We start from the raw sequence: 22,153 nt of genomic DNA, 5'->3' as shown, positions 1-22,153 counted from the left end.
GACTTATTAGTACACCTCGCACCAGATCCTTCATCCCATCCGACATTTCCCCTTCTAGTCCGCGTATCGTCATCTTGGCCTTTCGGCGCCGAGAATGTCAGATTTCAAACCCTCGCTACCATGGAGAACCCTGAAGCGCACGAGCCTAAGAGGCTCAAAGCTTGCGATGCATGCAAGTCACGGAAAGTCGGTTGCTCCGGTAAGCCGCACATGTCCTCCACCGCACCCATATGCCTTCCTGTACTTGCAATAGTCTACTGACATCGCTTAATCCCTGGGCCCTCAGGTGGACCTGGTACATGCACACGCTGCTCGGTAAGTTCCATGACCCATGGTATTGGGTGGAGTTGCGCGCCGAGTTTCTAATGTACTCCTAGGAGCGGAAAATCTCCTGCCATTACAGCCACAAACGGCACCCTCGGAGACGCAATGGTAGGTCAAATCTATATTTCTATATACGAACCATCGCTTAACCAAGCCTTCAGTTAATGTCCAACTGTTGCCTGACCATGCGCCGCCAACCCCCAGTGCGAAGGAGCCCAACCGCGCGCCTACACCGTCACCTCCTCTTGTTAGTTCAACCGCGATTCATCAAATTGCGCAGGTAATGGATCTGACGATAACGGCCAGCCGTCATTGCTTTACATTGACCGACTGTTGGCGTCTCCACACGGAGTAGAGAGCGTTAATGAAGACAAGCAATTCGGCTTCAGGGGGACTGGTCTCTTTGGTATGAAGTCTGGTAATCTCTTCGGAGAGACCTGAGCTGACTTCATTTTCACAGGGGGCAATTACAATTTGAGCTTCTTCTCTGACTCCAGACTGGCTTCCTTGTCGGCAAGATTGGGCAATACCAAGGTGAAAGACTTGGTGAAGCGGATATCGTCGATCATTAATGGTCGCGTTAAGCCTGCCGATACCGTTCTGACGGGTCCCCTGTCCAGGAGGAAAGGAAATTTCCTAGCCTTTGAAGATAGAGAACAAGCTGCTAAGTGGATTAACCGTAATGTCCCCGCTCCCCATATTTACGAAATCAGTTCTCAAATGCTAACAAGCTGTGAAGTTTACTATGAGAAGGTTCATTCTGTGTTCCCGTTTCTGAACCGACAAAGTTTCGAGGCGGCCGCCAGCAGCCGGGAACTGCCGACACTTCTGAAGCGGGACAAGGCTTGGTCCGCATTATATCATACGGTGCTCGCTCTCGGCTGTCAACATGACGGCGGCGGTAGTTACGAACCCGGGACCGGGAGGGCGTGGAGCCTATTTTCCACCTCGCTGGCGCTGTTCCCTGACCTGGTCACACTGCCGAACTCGCTCAACCTGCTCCAAGCCACGGCTGCCATGGCCATCTACGCCTCCAGTATATCGTGTATCTCTATTGAGCACGCGATTGTTTCCGAAGGGGCGCGGAGAGCCCAGAGTCTGGGATATACCACCCTGAGTGGAGAAGCTCAAGAGGGCTACCAGAGAACATTCTGGTGCTTGTACACGATGGAAAAAGTCGCGAGCTTCTACTTTGGACGCACATCGGTAAGCTGTTTCTGGCCCTTGAATTTTCTCCTGGGGCCTTGCTAATCAACTGCGCCAGGTCTTTGTCGACCACGACATCGCTTGTCCTTTCCCACTCATTTCAGAGACCCGTCTTGGAGACGTCGACTGGTCCCTGTCCTTTGTGCGGCACGCTCGCCTGCTGTCCAAAGCCCTCAGTTCGGTCTTCTCGGTCGGTGTGAGAGGCAGCTCGGGGTTATATTATAATGCCACTCTGGAAAAGCTGCTGGACGAGTTGGAGCAATGGCGCCTCTCGATCCCGCTCGAAGCCCGGCCCGGCGGGACGTTTCGGAAGGAAGTCTTGCATCAGCCGCTACTACAACAGGTCATTCTGTGGACGCACTTTCTCTATCACAGCAGCCGGCTAGTCTTCCTGAGAGCCTTCCTTCAGCTGACGTTGAGCTTCCCGGACATCATCAGCCCCGGCCGGCAGTCCCAGCTGAAAACGGACATCATGGTGACATCGTGGGCAATCCTCGAGTTGACTACTTTTATCGAAGTCGAGCCACAGACACCACTCTGGTACTGTCACTCCCAAACAAAGCCTATCTGGAAAAGACTGTGCTAGAGTTCAAGTGAGCTAACATGCGTCTCTAGGGTCATCGCCGGCGTCCCGGTGATCGCATTGTTCGTGCTGTTCGATCTAGTAGTCCACAGCCCGCGGCACCCCGAGACGGACAACAACCTCGCACTTCTCGATATGGCCGGCGGCCACTTCAGCAGATTGCAATACGCGAGCGGGGGCACCCTGCCAGGCTCGCTGTTGACCGAGTTCGCGTACATTGCTCGCGAGTACGTCAACAACGTGCGTCTCAGAGGAAACGAGCAGGTAGCCAATGACGGTACTAGCCTCAGCGACGGTGCAGTGTGGACGGCAAAGGGCGTAGGAGGCCAGATCGGTTCGTCAGTTCCGCCGGCCGACCATGGTCCAGAAGAAGGACCTAGTGACCCGGGCCCCATGCAGATGGGAGCGATGCCGCTTTCTGCTGCTGACGATCTTTACGATCTTGACGCCGATGTGTTTGCCGGAACCGATGTCATGAACCTCTTCAACTACTTCATCCCCGGCATCGACCCTGTCTTTTGGCCGGGGACTGTGTCGGCGGAGATGTACTATCCCACCCAAGACCCGTCACCAACTGATTCATCGGCCGCTCCGCAGACTTGACGGAAGCGGATTCACCACTTTCCTGATACTTTGGAGGTCATGTACGATTAGCTCGCAGGTGCAAGTATCCAGCTGGTAGGTGAGGCCAGCGGGGGTCAGACTGGTAGACGGAATTAATCAGGAGATACCACATTGTTGGCAATGTTTACTCTTGCGCTGTGCTCGGGTGTTCAGAGAACGGTAAAGGAAATAGGTGAGACGGCCTTGGATTGGGAGGTATCATCTATTTGTCATAAAGAAGAGGCTTGTACTTTACATAACCATGCTATTGGTAATGCTACGGAACAGTCCGGGGATAATCAGATGTAAAAGAAACGCTAATCATGAGCATAAAACCCATCAACCAATCTTCAGTCGTAATCAAGCCCTAATTCAACCCCGACCCGGAAATTCTCACTGGGCAGGAGGCGGCGGGGGCATCTTCTGATCGCCGACGCCAGGGCGAACCTGACCATCATTGACATATCCCGGGGGCTGCTCCGCGGAGTGGCTCAGCTCAGTGTAGCCAGGCGGCGGAGGTCCTCCCTGAGCAGCACGCGCGTGTGAGCTCTCTGCTGCGGCCTCCTGCTCCTTCGTCATGGGAGGCGGAGGAGGGTAATACTCCTGGCCCTGAGTGGCAGAAGCAGCAGCAGGAGGCGCGCTTCCGCCAAGATTCATGTGTTGCATCGACGCAGTCGTCGCGTCCACGGGCGGGGGCGGGCCACCTGCCGTGCCGCTGTAGTACCCAGTGCCAGCCGTAGGCGCGAAGCTGCCGGCAGCAGGAGCAGCAGTCGGCACGGTACCCGGTGCGCCGGTGGCCGGAGCGGCAGTCGTCGGGCTCCTGGGGCCTTCAGCGCCCCTCACGACATCAAACAGGCCCTTGGCCAAGTGATGCCAGTTGCCGGCCGGGACTTCGCCCTTGATGATCTGCTCCACAGGGACCTGGCTGCCGTAGAAAGCCGCGTTGGCGTCCTTGCGCTCCGTGACGACGGTGCCGTCGATCTGGACGCCGGCGTAGAAACCGCGCGACTTGACGTACGAGTACACCGGCTTGGAGAGGGCCTGGCGGAAGGGGGAGGGCTTGCGGTCCTTGCTGGTGCCTGGTTTCAGATCCGCGGGCGATGATTGCGCCGGTGCCGTAGTGGTGTTGACGCCCGTCGTGACTTGCGGCTGGCCGGGAGCTGCCGGTCCGCCACCGAACGCTTGGCCCTCTGCGGGTTTGTCGGATGGGTATCCGGCGGGGTGCTGTCCGGTCGTCTCCGTCTTCGCAGCGTTGTCCCTCTCCTTACTGCGGGCCCGATCGGAAGCAGGGGCAGCAAAGTCGAGACTTCCGCCAGCTCCCCAAGGTCCAGCCACGACGGCCAGATCGGAACCGAGCGACATTCTGGTGCGCGTGAAGGCCTCGAGCGCCTCCTTGGTGTTGATGACGACGACACAGTCGTAAATATCGGCGCCGATGACGAAGCCGGCTCCAACAGAGTGGACCTGGATGCCGGACGGAGGAGACCAGCTGCCGTCGGGCAGCCGTGCAATGAGCACACCGGAGCCAGTGGCGCCGGACACGTGGAAGCCTACGCGGCCCGTTGTGAAGATGGCCAGACCGACAGCACGGGAAATGACCTTCGACGGGATAGTGAGGAGAGTTCGAGACTTGGCCTTGTCCTTCTCTTTTCCGTGGTCCTTCTTGTCGTGTTTACCATGCTTCTCGGGTGCGGTCTGGGGTGCAGGTTCGGGAGGAGCAGTTCCGGGGGCAGCTTGACCGTCGGTATAAACACCGTCCTCTACAATTCCATGTGTCAGTCTAAAGAGAAATACTGTGCCACGAGGGAGACGACTTACTGCAGAAGCTCTTCAGGATCCTCGCGGCCTTCTCGCATTCCTTGTCCATGGTCGTGGGCAGGAAGCTCTCAGACCCCATCTTGTTGGCCAGCATGTTTAGTGGCGCCGCGGCCTTGACTCCCCAGCCAGAGAGGCGATCGCTCCACCTGCTAGACTTGCCGCCTGCATGCTGCTCTGCTCCGCCAGGTTGTTGTGCTTGTCCGGCCGCCGCGTGTTGCTGAGCCGCGCCCTGCGGCGGGACCGGGCCGTGGTCGTAGATGCCCTCCGCCATGGGCGGGGGCGGGAATTGTTGATGGGCAGGGTCGTAGTGAGGGATGTTGTAGTCGGGGATTGGCGTCTCGTTGGGATGCTGCGGGGGATATTGCCCATGCGGCTGGTTCAGGTGCTGGCCAGCCTGCTGGTTCGGAGGAGGGCCCGAGGGTGGCGGAGGGTAGTACTGGGGATTGGTTTGGCCCTGAGAAGGCTGCCCGGCGGGCGGGTTGGGGTTTGCAGCGCCGCTCATTCTAGTCGGGTCGCGAGGAGTAGGTGATATTTCTGTTCAAAAGGACTTTGGTATGGCCGGAAGAGAATCAGAGGTCGGAAGAGAATCAGGGAAGAGAACCAGAGGTCGAGTGTTGGGGTGATATGATTCTGTTGTGCTTTAATACTTTGGGGAGCTTCGGAGGTGCGGGGTTGCTTTGAAGCTGTGGCTTGCACAATCGAGGGTCACTGGGTGGGTGTCTTTGAGCTAAGAAGTTTCTATGGGGGCACTTGGGCTATGGAGAAGGTCGCTCGTACGAGATAGTTATATACGCACGCGAGATAGCAACCCAAACAGGTTCTCTGGTGGTGTCGCGCAATGATGCCCTGTGCCGCGATTGTTGCGTGTTGGGTTGATGTCATTGCAGTGGCTCGGGCGGCCTCCAGGTACCTTATCGTTCCCTTATCAGCTTTGGCGAGGGGCTGTGTAAGTCCGAACCACAGGTACTCGTATATGCAATTCTGGTGGACGAGTGGGTAACCTCGGACTGCCAGACAGGCACAATCGAAAATAAGTCGATGATAGTATTTGAACCGACCCGGGAAAGACTATAGGGACTACGTTGGCTGCCCTTCCCATAGCGGTTGTCGGCTGAGACTGCGATCCCCCTAGCCAACACAGTTTGTGAAGCGAGCTGCTGGACTTCAACAAGAAGTAGCTCCGCCGCCACATCTCACAGCTACTCCTCCATGTTATGGCTTACAGGATGCGAGCGTAACCCATTCTTCAGCTTAGTTCCCCACGACATTTTGCTATTGATACAGGTATTCTAATCTTGACTCTTAGGTACTTGTACAGCCTGGACAACATCTGGCGGCGAACTATGTGGGGGCGGTGGGATATGAACCCTCTGTGAGTGGCGGGATCGTACAGACAACAGACAACAGTTTTTTGCCTTTCATATTTCCATGTAATCTTCCCCATCCATGCGTTATGTCCTTCCCTCTTCCCTCTACCATTTTTCCAGCCACCATGCAGTCACCACCAGAGTTAACAAGCCAGCTGACAGGTATCCCCTGGGCGGTCAACACGATAAGATAGGCAGAAAAGCCTGGATCCATCATCTGTCTAAACAAATGATCACGACCCTCATTGCTCAGGACTAGACCCGGCGCCCATCACTACACTACTGCTTGCATAAATCCCACACGCCTACCGTCCTACCAAGTATTAGTCGTCAGCAAATGCGTATACAACACGTGTAGTTCATCCCGTCAGTTGACATTTTCAGGGCCACAGATGTCGGCGTGTGGCTTAGTTATGTGGCTTACCCTGTTAACACACACGGATGACATCAAACGTCACCGCGCTGCGTCTTTTCTCTCCCGCAGCGGTCAACTTTCACAATCCCTGCTAGTATTTCGTGAACCGCAACTAACTCGCAATGACACCATTGGAGCAGTACCTGAATATTTTGGAGGTATTGCGCATTCACAGCAAAGAGCCCAAGCACTTCCACACCGCCGAACATGTCCCAATGAAGAACCGGGCGCCTATGTTCGGTCTTACTACTGTTAATGACAACTCTTGGCTCGTCGGAGACCGCGCCTTACTCTCTCGCCGTGACCAACCTTGGTCTACTCACACGCCTGGTCTTATCAGCACCTGGACTGGATCCGATCGAGCCCATTATGCTATATTGGAGGCGCCCGTCCCACCACCCCCGTCTCGTCCGTGGAAGCCGGAAGACGATCCGATACTTGTTCATATCGCCGCAGGAGGCGGCACCGCTACTGAACCCGGTGCTGATGAAAGCCCAGCTGAAACAACCAAGTGCGTCTACTCTATCGGAGATGTCTTCATCAAAATACACCACACAGTATATTGCGACTCGACCGACGAGGACGTAACTATCACGGAGTTGCACAAGCTCCTTCCAAACCGGACATTCGCACTCCCTGTAGTCCGCTACCATGCCCGCTACGACGATCGCTATTTCCTTGTCACATCCAGGGTGTTCGGCCAGACGGCAGAACGACTCTGGTGGGGGTTAGATGATATGGTTAAGGATCGCTATGCAACGCTCATTGCCAAAGCCTGTGTCGAGGTTAGTACACTCACCTCAAGCAAGCTAGGCAGCGGTATCGACGGGACCACGGCGCCAAACGGGCGCTTCAGTGAGTCCCTCAGGCGCAAGGACATGCCAAACATTCTTGCAAACTGCAAGACGCTCAACCTCGACGTGGAGCCCCCTTTTCGCTTCTTCCATGGAGATCTGGGACCCGCAAACGTTCTTATCGACACCCACAACGAAAGCATTGGCATCATCGACTGGCAGGCTGCTGAATACGTTCCCAGGGAATGGATTGGCATCAGCTTTGCCCGCGCGCTGGCCATGGTGCAAGACCCACCTATCCCAGATACATACCAGCCGAATGATTATGCCCAGCGTGTATGGAAGGCGCTGCAACGGGATGGGTTTTGTGACGATGGGACCACTTGGCTGAGCTGGAAGAGGATTGACCGGGACGGGATGTCGGATCTTTGATTCATCACACCTATCTCACGCAGAAGATCCGGCATACCAAAATATCATGTTGCAATGCAATGTCGGGATCAATTTTCTAACGAGTTGATCTAGTAAGCCGGAAGCTATCGAACTTGATCAGAAACCGACAATAAGCTAGAGGGGGCCTGGAAAAATTGTGAAGAAGCTAGGGTTCTTGCGCTCGCTTCCCCTTAGCAAGGCACTTTTCACCACCTTCAATGAGTGTAAGAGTTCGTAGCCAAGTACAGTGGTTTATTAACGAGCTGTCCAGCTATGGGAAGTGAACTAACAAACAGGTCTCAATAAGGATAAGAGACAGGAAATGTTCTGTTGGGGCACTGTTCCTCCTCCTTTTGTATCTTCCCTCCGCCGTCTTATTCGGCTGCACACGAGTTGTGGGGGTTTGCTCGTTGTTGCTGCTGTTGAACGGTATTGATGGAAAATATGCATCTCTGCTCTGAAGCCAAAAATGGCACTTGAAAGTGCCCCGGTTAATAACTCTGTCATCGATCCACAGGATCCCATTAACCTTGTAATTCATCTGAAAGGCCAAACCTCCTCCAAAAACACAGCATCGTCCATAGAGTAGGAGAAGAAACCCGAGCCCTGGTCGACACAACCTCAAGTCTTCCGAGATATTTGCTCCCCTTAAAAAAGAACAGCCGGGAATTCGCGGCGAGATCCTGGCATGTCCAGGCTAGAGACACGGATCTCCTTGCCTTCTCTATGAGCTTTGACGCACCGCGGTTTGTCATCCATGAAGCTGACTGATTGGATACTCGGTACTTCTGAAACTATTTGTCGTACAGTTGTTCGCAAACAGTCGTCACGCTTTTTGCTATAAGGTGACGTCCCAGGTAACAAGTTCGGTCCCGTATCGAGATGCTGTTGGAATAAGGCCAGATGCCTGAGCCGCTGGTTCGATCGTAGCTCCTCGATTATCCGTTGGCACTGAGTAGACTACACAGAGCGCTTGAAGGTTAGTAGTGCAAACTGTCCCCGGAGCAAAAGGCTTACCAATGGAAGTTTCCCACGTAAATCAGCGGTGTAATCTTGAAGAACCAGAGCTTCAAGGCTTGGGAAGTGATAGCATGCCAGTCGAACCATCAATGCAAAAGCGCATATCAGGTCACGATCCTTTTTCTTCATGTCGAACAATTCATCTACGTTATCATCCAATACGATGCTGAGGCTTCGCAGTTGGTTTTGGCGGTTGTAAAGCGGCCACAAGCAACCAAGATTGCAATTGACTTGCAGGGTTTGAAGAGAGTGATCGGTCCAACCCTCAAACATTTTGCCGGGATCGGCAAAATAGTTCTCTTGGTAACTTGGGAGATCCCTGAGGACTCTCAGCCGTAGGTTCTTGACATCGATACGGAGGTCGCTCTTATCACTCAAAAGATCGAGCATCTTCTTGTTTTGCTCTGCCTCGAGGTCGCGAATGTTGAGTGACAATCCTTGGAGATTTGTGGTGTACCGGATGCATTCAGCGATCAGCTCCGGCAGAGCATCGCCATCGTCATGTATCATGTCATGGAGGTCGTCCCAACGTCCTGGGCTATGGGGAGATTTATGTTCGTCATAAGGAATGACTGAAATCGTCAAGCTTCTGTGTAGTTGGCATTAGTTTGGCCAAGGTTCAGTTCAAAAGAGGTAGATCTTTACGTACCTCACCGCTCCATGCATGTGGTCCTGTCCAGTGATCAGTCGGCCCCTCTCGTCAGCGAATGCCTTCAGCCGCCGAGTTAGAAGGAATGGTGGACCTCTGTGGTCGATGGTGTGAACCAGGTGAGGCAAGTAAAGGCGTCGCAAGGATTTAGAGAGCTTTGTGACGTGGTTGAGCGAGCCATCTTCTCGCAAGAATCTACCGATTCTGATCATCAAGTGAAGAGGTAATTTGGCGAACAGACCCATCGAGCTCTTCGCGATGCCACTGCCATCATGGTCAGACTGGCGTGAATCTTCAGACATCGTGGCCTGCTTGGTATGTGCAAGAGAGATTGAAGCACATTTGCCAGTGATGGTGCGGCTATCAGAAAGGAGTCTTGGTGTGTTTGATGGAGCCACGGAAAGGGTCTGATGATGAGAAAATGAAGAAGAAAGGGATGTTTAGCCTGTGCTTTTGCAAAGTGAGATCAGAATCTCTAGGATGCTTCCACTTTAAATTCAGAAACACGATGCTTTGCATCGGTATGTAACGAGTGGAGAGTGGCTTGGGGTGAGGCCAAGGTGTGAGGAGAAGCAAGTGAGAATTGCAGATCCAGGTGATAGTGGGGAGGTATAGTGGAAAACACCAAGAATCATGGGAGGATAGTATCAGACGGTGGACAGCGTAGAGAAACCTTACAGGGGATCCCTGGTTAGAAATAAAGTAGGCTATTTGTAGAAAGGACGAAGAAATCGTGTCTTTGCTTTGGATATGAGTCAGATTTAGCTCATTCATTTTTGCATCAGCATCCTCACATTTAGATGATGTCCTGATTGCTTTGATGTAAATCAATTAGTCTATCTTGCAAAACTGCACTGATGGTATCGTGATGTACAAACTGGGGCAGTAGTGAAATCGACGCAGTAAAACATGAACAGTGAAGATTCCACCCCCTGAACCTCCTCGTAGCGTAGCATGCATCTGTAAGCAAACTCTATAAACACAGCGTGGGTATTCCGAAAGTAAACCAAGAAAATCAGACAGTGAAAGAATCATGACAAAAGAAAATCGTAGAGACAGACATCCTCTCTCAGGGTTTACTTCCCGCCGTTGACGACGGCACCCTTGCCCCGCTCAGCCTCGGACATCTGCCCGGCGAGGCGGCCAAACTGCCACTCGGGCAGCGAGATGCCCGTCTGCTCGTTGATGGTGGTCATCAGGGGCGGGAGCATCTGGTAGACATTGCGCATGGTGCTGATGTCGCTGCCGTGGCCCTGGCCGGCGCCCTGGCCGCCGGTGCCGGCCTCGGCGCCCGTGTTCCACACGCTGATCTTGGGCTGCATGCCCTTGACGGCGTTGGCGTTGGCGTTGGCCAGCTCGACGTAGGTGCCCTTCTCGATCATCATGTACTGCAGCAGGCCGGACGGCCCGCCGAAGGCGTGGGCCATCTTGGCGTAGGCGTCGGCCATGGCGGACAGGCCCTCGGCCTCCTTGAGCTTCTTCTGCAGCGCGGCGTCGGCGTTCTTGACCGTGGCGTAGTTCCAGGCGTCGGCGTCGGCCTTGGTCTTGTAGGCGGCGGCGTCGGTCTGGCGCGTGCTCTTCTCGAAGCCGGCGGCGGCGTCGGCGGTGATCTCGTAGGCCTTGGCGTCGGCGGCCTGCTGCTTGCTCTCGCGCGCGATGGACGCCTTGACGACGTCGGTGGCGCGCAGGCGCTCGAGCTCGGCGGCCGCGCGCTTGATCTCGACCTGGCGCTTGAGCTCCTCGTCCTTCTCCTCGGTGGCGCGCGTGGCCTCGATGCGGGCGATGTCGACGTCGCGCGTCAGCAGCGTCTTGTTGGTCGCGAGGTTGGCCTCGGCCTGCGCGCGCTCGATGTCACGGTCCGTCTTCTGCACGGCCGTCTCGGCGTTGATCTTGGCAATCTCGCGGTCCTGCTCGCCCTTGCGCTTGGCCTCACCCACGTTGCCGCGCAGCTGCGCCTCGGCCACGTCGATGCGCGCCTGGTTGGTCGCGCCCTCGTGGGCCTTGCGGGACAGCGAGGCAAAGTAGACGCTCTCGGGCGCGTCGCGCAGCTCTTTGACCTAGAAAGTCATACTGGTGTCAGCGGCAAGGTACAGAAGATAGGGAGCGGTGATTTTCATGTACGAAGGGAAACAGGGGCTACATACGTTTGCGTTGTAGATGATCAACCCGAGCTTGTTCAGCTCGCCTTGGATGTTACGGAAGATGCGGCGTTTGAAGGCCTCACGCTCGGTGAAGATCTCCTCCATGGTCATGGACGAGACGAGGACGCGGACCTCGCCCTCGATGATGCCCTTGATGATGCCCTCGAGGTACTGGCGCTGGGTGCCCTCCTTGGGCTTGTTGGCGGAGCTGTCGGCGAGCAGCATGGCAAACTTCATGAGGCTGTCGCCGCGGTCCTCGCGGTGGTGGTTGTCTGGCCCGTGGCCGTCGCCGGCGTGGTCGTCGTTGAAGTTGGAGTTGGCGCCGCGCTCGTTGATGTCCGGGCCGACGGTGAAGACGACGGGCAGCAGGAACTGGAGCTTCTCGCTCGTCATGGCCTGCAGGTTCATGGCATAGTCGTGGGGCTGGACACTATAGTGGCATGCAAGTCAGCGCGGGCTCAGGGGTTGACTGTTCGTATCCGGGTATTCCTTTGATCTTACCTGAACCGCATGCAGCGCTGAAAGGGGAAGATCCATGCAGACTTGACGATCTTGACATTCTTGATGCCCATACCCGTCACGGCCAGATACTCATCTGGCGCGGCGACCTTGTACGACATGTTGGCGGTTGTTGTGGATGTGCTTCTTGGGGATAGGGAGAGGGGTAAGCAGCTCAAGGGAAGCTGCAAAGGTCAGGCCTTGGGCGTGTTGATCTGATCACTAGGCGAGGAGGAGTTGACGACCGGGATGACTCGAGGTTAATATAGACGCTTCAAGGAGTCCCTGTGACTAGGCAGTCGATGATGTTTGTGGCTATGCAGAGCGATCCTTGGGCAGACTGTCGGACGACCCAAAGTATCACAACCGAGGTTGAGGAAGCAACGGATGGAAAACAAAGGGATGGATGAGTAGAATGGGAAGCAGTGTTATATGCAGATGCACAGACACCTTGCTCAGCGGCTGTATGTCTGACTGGTCGGTTGATCCGAGCTACCTATGTGCATACAGAGCTATCATACCACCACCACATCTCTGCTTTTATATTCGTCCGGAAAGGCTGAATATGAGCAGGCCTGCATGATGCTTGCTGTGCCGCTAAGCCATAACGAATGCCGAGAAGTCCAAGGGAGCCATTCATGAAACCCCAATGCGGATGTCGGTCTACGGGGTGGTGCGTGAAGCAGCACGCCCCTTGGCGACAAGAGCTTCTAGCTTGCTAACTCCGTAAGCTACCAACATCCCAGGGCTCAGCTTCTGGCAGAATGCGGGCCAGGTTGAACAGGTGATCAGTCCTGTTTCGTGTTTGTGCCTTACAGGTGGGGAGATATTAGCTCGGGCACTGCTGGCTAGGCGGACCATCCCATTTGATGAGTGGGTGGGGGGATGGTGGCTGAGCTTCTGTCCCTCGAGCTCATTCGACTTGCCCATGCACTCCATGCCAGCGGCTGTCTTTCCCCCACAAAGACCTGTCTTACAGTTCCCTTTGCACCATTGCTGTGTTCCCTCGACCAGCACAAGCAGAGATCGGTTTCCAGGACGCGCCGTCTTACCCGGTTGCCTTGGGGTCGCCGATGCCGGACTCCTGAGTCGGTGACGGGGCAGTGTAAAACTTACCCAAAGATCGAAGCATATTCGGGATCGGCTAGCAACTTAGACTCCTACACCATTTTGTATCAATATGGTATGAACGATGCCGATTGTTGCCAGGAAGCTGCTGTCAATTAGGCGTCGATGATTGACGTTCGCTGCACTGAGCGCGCGGCGGTGACCCGGGTCACATGATAGCGCGGAAGGTCGGCCTACCACAGACCGACCTCAACGCTGGCGGCGGGCGGGGTGGGTCTTGCGCCTAGTGAAATTCTGGAAATTTTTAGTACTGCCGCCAAAAAAAAGTTTTGGAGAGAGAGTGAGAGGCTCTTGCTTGCAGTATCGACCAAGCATCAAGCACGGCTTCGAGCTCCGTGTGTCTACCATTGCCTGCATTTGACCGTCTTTTTTGCATTTTCAGTGCATGGGTCTGTAGAGCTGCGAGATATTTCCATCCCTGGTCATGTCTTCGTCCTTTTTCACTGTGCCTGCGGCGCAGAGGAAACGCAAGCGAGATGGCGTCCCGTCCGCATCCTCAACGGCGGCAGCGACGAAGCGATCTCGAAGCAACGGCACCAAGGCCGCACCAAAGGCTCCCCAACCTGAGAGAGACGAGTCAATATCGGGCAGTGACTCGGAAGACGACATCTCTCCCGACGATGTCGGGATGAGCGACGGCGAAGACGAGAGCGAGTCGGAGCACGAGGGCGAGACGGCCGCCGAACGCAGGTTACGGCTCGCAGAACGGTACCTCCAGAATGTCCGCAGCGAAGTCGAACAAACAATTGGCTTCGATGCTGAAGAGATTGACCGTGACCTGATTGCAGAGCGGCTCAAGGAGGACGTGGCAGAGGGCAAGGGTCGCATGTACCGGTTCGTCGTGGACGAGTACGATTTCGCCCAGGCGGTCAGCACACAGTTTCGCTACGACACCGAGTGCACTACCTCGATAGCGGTGTGCGCCCCCTATGCCTTCACCGTCGCCAAAGACATGACCATCACCAAGTGGCAACTCCCCGACCCCAACGCTCCCCTCCCAACCCCGAACAAGAAGCGGCAACGGCCGCTGCCGCCTCCCCGCCGCCGACCTACAAAGCTTCTACAGACTAAGGGCAGTCACCGCGAGAAGGGACAGCAGACCTATCAACATCATACAGCTCCGATATTGTGCGTCGCTGCTTCAGAGGACGGCAAATTCCTAGTCACTGGCGGCGCAGATAGAAAAATGATTGTGTGGAAACAGGAGGACTTGACGCCACTGAAGGTCTTTACGCAGCACCGTGATGCTGTTACGAGCGTGGCGTTCCGGAGAGGCACGAACCAGCTCTACTCCAGCTCGGCCGATCGGACGGTCAAGACGTGGAGTCTAAACGAACTCACCTGCATCGAAACGCTGTTCGGCCACCAGGACCAGGCGCTCGACGTGGCGGCCTTGTCGCGGGAACAGTGCATCAGTGCCGGCGCGAGAGACAGGACAGTCCGGTTCTGGAAGGTCGTGGAGGAGACGCAGCTGGTCTTCCGCGGGGGCGCCTCGGAGAAGAAGTCCCGGAGAGCCGATGCGGCGCACAGCTACGCGGAAGGGAGCATCGACCGGGTGGCCATGATCGACGACGAGACGTTTGTCAGCGGCGCCGACAACGGCTCGATCTCGCTGTGGAGCCTGCAGAAGAAGAAGCCCGTGTGCGTGATCCCCCTGGCCCACGGGTGCGACCCGTCGCCGAAGCGGGAGGACATCTTCTCGGGGATGGACAACGCGGAGACCAAGCCGCTGCCTCCCCCTGAGCCACGCTGGATTACGGCGCTCGCGGTCTTACCCTACAGCAACCTTGTCCTGAGCGGCAGCTGGGACGGCCAGGTGCGGATATGGAAGGTCTCGGAGGACAAGCGGCGCCTCGAGCCTGCTGGTGTCCTGGGACGGGACCTCGGCGAACAACAGCAAGAAGCAAACGGCGTGGCAGACGTGCCCAACGGGGTCGTCGTGAACGGGGAGAAGAAGCGGACGAAGAAGTCCAAGGTGGAACCCGTCGCCCGGGGCATCGTCAACGACATCGGCATCTTTGAGCGGGGAGAGGCCGGCAAGGACGGGCTGGGCGTCGTGGTCGCGCTGGGCAAGGAGCACCGGCTGGGCAGGTGGAAGAAGGCATCCGGGGGCAAGAATGGCGCAATGGTGTTTGAGATACCACGGCTGGCAAAGAACTAGCGTAGCATCCCGTGCAGCATGTAAACTCCTGCACTTACAAATCTCACAATGGTCATACAGGCCAGGATTTCTCGGTTCAATTACATCTGATACAGCGATTACTTGCCATCGGTGCTCGGAGCGTGCATGTTGCGATGAGCCACAGAGCGATATCGGTGCTGGTCGGCTTGAGAGCTGTGCTGGCTTGGAAATGCCTGTCAGTAGAGGAGTGTTTGATGATCTCATTCCTACTAACGGACCAACCTCGCATATCGACTCATGTCCCCGTGATGTGTAGCTCTGTTATCTGGTGGGTCTGGAGAAGGAGACTTGGGAGCCTCACGCCGCTAGATATGGCTTGGTGATTAGTGTAGGGTGGGCCGGGCCATCCATCCGTGGGGATAGGATGGCTGGGGCAGAGCCGGAGATGACGGGTGCGAGAGACCTCACAGGCATCTATGAAGTTTGTAGGCATACTGCCATCGAGGCATTGACTGTGATGACCATCCTGACTCGGGTTCATTGCTGCTTAATCGAGCACACCTCTCGTCTCTCTCTCTCTCTCTCTAGCTGGGCGAAGTGCGTGATCGCTCGGTCGAGCAAATCCGTGTTAGTGAGCTCCAGCTGCATTTCAGCTTGGGCGGAACCCCGATGAGAAGAACGCGAACCAGGAGATCCGGAATTGCATTTGGCACGCACCACACCCCTTTCGAGGCACCGAAGGCGAACCTGGGGAAAGGCAACAGGCATGGCTTCGGCTCGAGATCTGATTGATCGCTTTTCTTGCGCCTCTGCCATGCCAACGCGGGTGGTTGGTCGGTCGGTGGAAGTGTGACCTTCCAAGGCCATGGAGCCAGAATCATGGGCCCCCGCCGCCTACCTACAGATCTTGGAACCAAAATCTGCCAAGTTTACACTGCCACATTCGCTCTCCGGTTCGCTCTTTCAGGACAATTTGGGGACCGAACAATGCCATTGCATCTGCGGCACGGAATTCAGACCACCTCGAAACAATTCCCTCGCGCCGCCATTGACTCACCACACCAACCAACATTGACACAACAAGGCTGTGCAAACAGATTACCCCTGGAGGCGTCAAACTGGCAGCAGTAGGGCTGATGAACGCTCCGCAGAAGTGATCCTTGTGTCACCTCCGGCCTCGCCTCTGGAGATCCGCCGCCCGCAGTACGGACGAACCGATGCTGGAGACTCTCGGGCTACCAGTCTCTCTGATCTCATCCCTCCCATCCTCTTGCCCACATGACCGATCCCCAAGCCCTCATCGCCACCGTATTCCGTATCTTGGACATCTACGTCCCTGAATTAAGGTTGGTCCACTCCTTCTCGAAGCCTTCGATGCTTACGGTGGCTTGGGGTGGTCTCTCCCCGAAAAACGCCTCGTGATTGACAATTGGCTGTGTGCCGAAGACCCGTCCTTTGACCTGACCTGAAGTTGGGTACCCGGACGACGTCCGCTCCTTTGGACTCTCGAGTTTCACTCCATCGATTCCATCGCAACTCAAACCCAACTCATCAAAGTCCCGTTGCATCTTGCGCTTCTTTGAGAACTTCCAAGACTCACCCGTCCCAACGTGGGCATCCACGTCCAAGATCCTCATAGAACCCTCCCATCTCATCGTCCGTCATCACATCCATACATCATCATCTCCACCACCACCATCACCACCACATAAACACCAACAAAATGTCCAAGCTCGACGACCCAGCAGCACCCCCTCCCTACACGGAGCACCCCGCGCCCTCATACTCGTCCTCCCCCGCCGACCCGTCCCTCTACACCTCCCACCTCGCCGCGCACCTCTCCTCCCTGCCCTCGCGCATCCGCGCCGCCCAGTCCGCCCGCGCGACGGAGCAGCAGGTCCGCGACCTGCACCTCATCACCCTGCTCGTGCCCGAGGTCGAGACCTTCCTCTCCGACGGCATCGGCGTCGGCGTCAGCGGCGGCTTCTCCTCGAGCCCGCCGCCGCCGGTAGCCGAGCTCAACCTCGTCCCCGCGGCCGCCGTCGGGCCGGGCTGGAAGCTGTCCGGCGCGCAGGAGCGCCGTCGGGAGGGCGAGACGGTGCAGCTCGTGCGCGTGCGCGCGCCCGCCCCCTCACCAGACGGCAAGGGAAGCCGCAGGTCGTCCGCGGAGGAGAAGAAGAAGAACGGCGGCGGCGGCAGGAGGGGCGGGGCCGAGGAGCAAGAAGAAGAAGAGCCGGAGCGCGACTGGGACGCGGAGCAGTTCGACGAGTGGGGCCGGTGGGACGACGCCGGCGCCGGCGACTCGTCGTCCTCGGGGTCCTGGTGGTGGCGCGACGAGGCCATGGCGCGCCGGCTGGCGGCCCACCTGCAGCCCCGCGAGCCGGTCCGGACGGAGCGCAGGGAGATCGCGGCCGCGGTGCAGCAGATCAAGGAGGAGAAGCGGAGCTGGGCCAGCTGGGGCCGCAAGAAGTCCGACTCTTCCTCCAAGGCTAGCTCCTCTCAGCCGGTGAATGCGACAACGACGACGGTCGTCGAGACGCGGAACAACGACGACGGTGTAAGCATGACTGTCCGGGCGGACGAGGTTACCTTCAGGAGGGAGAACGAGATGGGCATATGGGAGAGCATGAGTGGCTGGGCTTTGGTCGTGACGCTGCGGATCAGGCGGCCTTGAAGGGAACGAACTGTGCACTGCTTCGGCAACGATGCTATGTGGATAATGATCTCCTAACAAGGATATATGACTACGGAGCTGAAGCAATAGGCTAGATAACACGCATCCATGTCTAGATTCGCTGGAGCCGTGTTCCTTTATGCAGCGCTTTTTAATTTCAGACTCTACAAACAGTAACACCATCATCACCCAAATCTTATACCCGAATTCGGATTCCACGTCCGGTTCCCATCCTGCTGCTGCTGCTGCTGCTGCTGCTGTTGTTGTTGCTGCCCTCCCATCTGCGCTGCCCCTGCACTCCCGCCCGCAGGCCCACCCTGGCTCGCCGAGAACTTGATGCCCATGTCCGGGGACCACATCTGCTGGGCCGCCGGCATGGGCTTGGGCTGCTGCTGCGGTACGTTGTCCGCCCACGACTGGATCCTAGCCTCCATGGGGTTGTGTACGGGCTGCTGGGCCGGCTGCGGCGAGAAGAACTGGCTGGGCGCCTGCGCTGGCGGGGGAGGAGACTGCATGGGCGGCGGGTGCGCTGGGTGGTTCAGCGACAGAGAAGATAGGGGCGGCATGAGAATCTCCCTGTTGGGTGAAATTGAACATTAGCTGTTTGTTTTGCAACATTTATCAAGGAATTGTCCGTGCATGCACAAAAGACTTACTCTTCCAGGCTCCGCGCGTCCTTGCGCCGCTCCTGCACCCAGTCGCGGCACTGGTCCCGGAAGTGGCCGACGATCTTGCTCAGGTCGTTGTAGAACTTGCGCCCGGCCTCGATGTTGTTGACGATCTCCTTGTACTTGTAGTACGCGTCGTCGAGCCTCTGCAGCGCCTCCTCCCGCTCCCGCGTGCCCTTGTCCCCGGCCGCGCGCTTCTGCGCCTCGAACTCGCGGTTGATCCGCACAACCTCGGCCAAGCTTCGGTCCTGCTCCTCAGCCTCGCGGCCCAGCAGCTCCACGTCGGGCTCGTACGTCGCGTCCAGCCGCCTCTCGAAGAAGTCCTCAAAGTGCGCCGTCGCGATCTCGGTGTTGGGGTACGTCCGCTCCAGCCGCGCCGCCTCCTTGAGGATGTCGGGCTTGATGTCGTCGGCCCGCGCCTTCTCCCGCAGCGCCTCGGCGCGCTTCCGCCGCCGGGACTCGAGCCTCAGGATGTCGTTGTACGCCCCGCGCAGGCGCCCGAGCGCGGGCTTGATGCTCTCGGGTATCTCGGTCCTGCGGCTGTTGGGCACAAAGTCCAGGATGGCCCGGTCGGAGCTGGCGAGGATGGCCAGCGTGTCTTGCACGGCGTTCCACTTCTCGAGCACCACGCCGTCACTCGAGGTGCTGGACTGGAGGTAGCCGTCGATCTCCCCGACCTGTGTCCACAGTTTGGAGCCCTTGGGGTCGCTCTTCCCGTCCGGACGCGTCCAGCGCTGAGTGCCGTGCTTGCGGCGGAGCTCGTCATCTTCTGCCTCCTCCGTGAGCAAGAGGGCTTTGCCTTCTTCAAAGACGGCCCTGTCGCTTGAACGTAGCTTGTCGATGTCGGTGAAACCGCGGAAGACGCGGTTCATGGCATCGGCTTGTCTCAATTCTTCGGCGTGTTGGCTGAGACTGCCAGGCAGTCCGAGGGGTTTCTCTAGAGCCTGCATAGATCCCGGCAAGTTGAGAGATGAAAGCAGTTCGTGCAGTCGATCGGTTAGATTCTCAAGCTCTTGGATAATATTTTGATTGATTAGACGGTCTCGCCTCTCTTCATAGATCGACGCGGCCATGTGGACTGCAAAGGGTACGAGTTTGGAAAAGAGAGCAGGGCCGAACTCGGCATGATCACCGAGATACTCAAAGGGCGAAGCGACTTGCGGCGGTACCTTCGCGTTGGCCATGTTTGCGCGCTCAAGCGTCTTGAGCTCCGACTTTGGCGGAACGGGATCTGGAGACGTTGTCAGGAACACGCTCAAAACCACTGAAATCCATAATAGCGAGACTCACTCAGATAGATCAAGTCGTTGTCCTTCTCCGCTCTCTTGAGGTCCTCTTCTATGCGGCTCTTCAAGCCGTTGAGGTCTTCCTGGACCGCTTTGCTGAGATAACCTCCCCTGGACTCCTTCAGCCCCTCGTTGGCGCACTGGAGCGCATCCATGAGGCGGGCGACCTCCTCGCCATACTTGCGCTTCTCGAGGCAGTCAAGCGAAGCGCGGTACTGTGCTGCGCCGGCAAAGTGGTGGTGCTTCGCGCTCATGTGATGGATCCACGCAGAACTAATGGCTTCGCTCTTCATCGCAGCCTCGCCTGCGTTGTTGTACAGATCCGAGAGGCGCGCAGCCAGCTTCGCGATTGTTGCATCCTTGTACCTCTCCGACGCCGCCCTCATCCAGAAGCACTCTTGGCTTTGCGCCAGCATCAACTGCATCAGCGACTCCAGCGTTGGCGCGTCCATGTCGTCGGGCGGGGTGGGCATCCGCAGCTGCGGCAGCACCGTGGTCTTCATGTGCTCGAAGACGCCGGCTGCCTGTGAGAAGTAGCTTGCGGCCGTCTTGAGGCCTTCGACGTCGCTGTGGTTCGTCGCGGCAGCAAGTTGGCAATACAGGGCGGCGAGGTTGTAGAGGACGTTGAGGAGTTCGTATTTGAGGTTGTTCTGGACGAGAGGTCGTTCGGTATTGTATCCAAGGGCGGGGTACCACGTAAAGTCTGCGCCGATCTACACACAGAGTAGGATGCGGTCGTTAATGTTTGATCTATGGCTCGGGGGAAGAACTTGGTACGACGACCTACATCAATCGGGAACTTGCCGCCAACCCAGACAAGCTGCGCCGCGTACGCCTGAAGCTTCTTGATGCCGCTGGGATGCGCCTCGCGGACATTCACGGCGTCTCTGCGCAGGGCGTCGATGACCTCGAGGTCATGACGGAACATGTCGGGGTGCTGGTCATACTTCTTGGAGATGTACTGCCGGATCGTGCTCGAGAGGGAGATCTGCGTCGACTTGCGGAAGGGGATCGAGAGCTGGTTGGATTGCGCGCTTGGGAACAGGTCAGCAAACACGGCTGTGCAGCATGCGAACGGCAGCTGGGGACTTACGGAGCCATCGCGACAGAGTGGCGCACGTTGCAGCACAGCTGTCTGCGAGGTCTGAGGCTGCTGCGTCGCGTTGAGGAACTCGGGCTGTGACGGTTGGCAGTGTGGCTTGGGACATGACCTCATCAGCGAAATGCCGTAGATCAACACAAGTGGTGGTTTGCCGTGGTGGGGGCGGGCACGTTTCTTAGCTCCCGATTCGGGGGTAATTTGGTGGCACCGGAGCCCGCAGCTTCAAGCGCGACAACAACACGAAGCACAATAGACATCTTCACTCACGAGATAAGACTGACTACAAATGGCAATAATTGATAAGGAAGAGATCGAAAAGCGGCACTGAAGTTCGTGGACCAGCGTCAATGCGAACGATCTGCGCTATTTCGTTGCTGTCGAACATCTCCATCAGACCGGGAACCAGAGCCCTCTCTCTCTCTCAGAGTATCATCATGATGCGGAATTATCACTATCCACACTAACTATCACAAAGAACACCTATTCTATGTTTAGGGCCGGGACACGCACATCATGAAAAACGGACACCTTGTTGATCGACATACGCCAGGAGACAGATCCCCTCCTCGGGCTGAGGATTGCTCGTGGCGATACTTATCTGGGTAGCTGGGATGACCTCAGCAAACAATTGTGACAGGGTTACTCTCGTACCACATGTGCCTGTAACGTTCGGTCTGGGCTATCTGCGTCTTATTACAAGATTAGGCTTGTAATCTTGGACTAATATCTATGGTCTCATGCATTGGCGAAACGCACAAGTCTATTTGTGAACCATGGTGCTGGTAGCGCTCGGTTTATAAGTTAGCAAGGCTATACTCGACATGACATGTCCTGGGTTAGGGCCCGGCAAACTGCTAGCTTCAATACTAGGGAACACCTTCATCCCGCCGAGAAGAAGCCCTGAAGGTGCATTCACAAGGTGTCTCCGTAAAGAGGTATCGCCGCTATTTATCAAGTCTTTCTATTCCGGCCGCTAGAGTAGCAGGCTAGTAAATGCAGCTTATTGTAGGTACATCGAGCCGGATGGCCTGGCAAGACTCGGGAGATATCGACGCTTCTCGGAGGATCAACCCCAGACCTTGACCAAGAAACAGTGCATCCTGGGATGCATATGCATGATAGTTAGCTGGCCAACATGCAGTGTGTTCGAGATCCGGTCCTACCAGAGAGATTCATTAATTCTAGATCTTAGGTCCCCTTCAGACTTTGAGAGTTGCCCCTGAACCAACCAGGCATAAGGCTGAATTATGATACAGCTTCAGGGCCTACTCTGATCCAGGTGGACATGCGACTCCTGCGAGGCCTTTTCTTATTCTTTGGCTG

At 56.6% G+C, this 22,153-nt stretch overlaps 8 protein-coding genes across 8 annotated transcripts; 4 read left to right on the top strand and 4 right to left on the bottom strand.

Annotated features, from left to right (window-relative positions):
- Nucleotides 1–120: 120 nt before the first annotated feature.
- Nucleotides 121–2,716, top strand: E0L32_007450 (uncharacterized protein; the record flags this gene model as incomplete). The annotated part of the gene is made up of 8 exons (XM_031142195.1): nucleotides 121–186; nucleotides 287–315; nucleotides 378–432; nucleotides 479–571; nucleotides 631–730; nucleotides 785–1,530; nucleotides 1,589–2,070; nucleotides 2,146–2,716. 8 exons carry the CDS (start codon nucleotides 121–123, stop codon nucleotides 2,714–2,716), a joined length of 2,142 nt encoding a protein of 713 aa, XP_030993663.1.
- Nucleotides 2,717–3,109: 393 nt separating this feature from the next.
- Nucleotides 3,110–5,036, bottom strand: E0L32_007449 (uncharacterized protein; the record flags this gene model as incomplete). The annotated part of the gene is made up of 2 exons (XM_031142194.1): nucleotides 3,110–4,476; nucleotides 4,535–5,036. 2 exons carry the CDS (start codon nucleotides 5,034–5,036, stop codon nucleotides 3,110–3,112), a joined length of 1,869 nt encoding a protein of 622 aa, XP_030993662.1.
- A 1,402-nt stretch (nucleotides 5,037–6,438) lies between these two features.
- Nucleotides 6,439–7,542, top strand: E0L32_007448 (uncharacterized protein; the record flags this gene model as incomplete). The annotated part of the gene is made up of 1 exon (XM_031142193.1): nucleotides 6,439–7,542. The coding sequence occupies one exon, from the start codon at nucleotides 6,439–6,441 to the stop codon at nucleotides 7,540–7,542; it is 1,104 nt and encodes a 367-aa protein (XP_030993661.1).
- An 838-nt stretch (nucleotides 7,543–8,380) lies between these two features.
- Nucleotides 8,381–9,513, bottom strand: E0L32_007447 (uncharacterized protein; the record flags this gene model as incomplete). The annotated part of the gene is made up of 3 exons (XM_031142192.1): nucleotides 8,381–8,514; nucleotides 8,577–9,151; nucleotides 9,212–9,513. 3 exons carry the CDS (start codon nucleotides 9,511–9,513, stop codon nucleotides 8,381–8,383), a joined length of 1,011 nt encoding a protein of 336 aa, XP_030993660.1.
- Nucleotides 9,514–10,287: 774 nt separating this feature from the next.
- E0L32_007446 (uncharacterized protein) lies at nucleotides 10,288–11,972 on the bottom strand (the record flags this gene model as incomplete). The annotated part of the gene is made up of 3 exons (XM_031142191.1): nucleotides 10,288–11,268; nucleotides 11,356–11,782; nucleotides 11,854–11,972. The coding sequence occupies 3 exons, from the start codon at nucleotides 11,970–11,972 to the stop codon at nucleotides 10,288–10,290; spliced, it is 1,527 nt and encodes a 508-aa protein (XP_030993659.1).
- Nucleotides 11,973–13,402: 1,430 nt separating this feature from the next.
- On the top strand, nucleotides 13,403–15,139 carry E0L32_007445 (uncharacterized protein; the record flags this gene model as incomplete). The annotated part of the gene is made up of 1 exon (XM_031142190.1): nucleotides 13,403–15,139. One exon carries the CDS (start codon nucleotides 13,403–13,405, stop codon nucleotides 15,137–15,139), a length of 1,737 nt encoding a protein of 578 aa, XP_030993658.1.
- A 1,684-nt stretch (nucleotides 15,140–16,823) lies between these two features.
- On the top strand, nucleotides 16,824–17,774 carry E0L32_007444 (uncharacterized protein; the record flags this gene model as incomplete). The annotated part of the gene is made up of 1 exon (XM_031142189.1): nucleotides 16,824–17,774. The coding sequence occupies one exon, from the start codon at nucleotides 16,824–16,826 to the stop codon at nucleotides 17,772–17,774; it is 951 nt and encodes a 316-aa protein (XP_030993657.1).
- A 185-nt stretch (nucleotides 17,775–17,959) lies between these two features.
- Nucleotides 17,960–20,829, bottom strand: E0L32_007443 (uncharacterized protein; the record flags this gene model as incomplete). Its single annotated transcript, XM_031142187.1, has 5 exons — nucleotides 17,960–18,350; nucleotides 18,431–19,673; nucleotides 19,733–20,441; nucleotides 20,516–20,762; nucleotides 20,822–20,829. 5 exons carry the CDS (start codon nucleotides 20,827–20,829, stop codon nucleotides 17,960–17,962), a joined length of 2,598 nt encoding a protein of 865 aa, XP_030993656.1.
- Between the last annotated feature and the right edge of the window lie 1,324 nt (nucleotides 20,830–22,153).

The sequence above is a fragment of the Thyridium curvatum genome, assembly GCF_004353045.1.
Source record: "Thyridium curvatum strain D216 chromosome Unknown NODE_45_length_338668_cov_82.209118, whole genome shotgun sequence".
NCBI lineage: Eukaryota > Fungi > Ascomycota > Sordariomycetes > Thyridiales > Thyridiaceae > Thyridium > Thyridium curvatum.
This window is presented reverse-complemented; position numbering and strand designations above follow the sequence as displayed.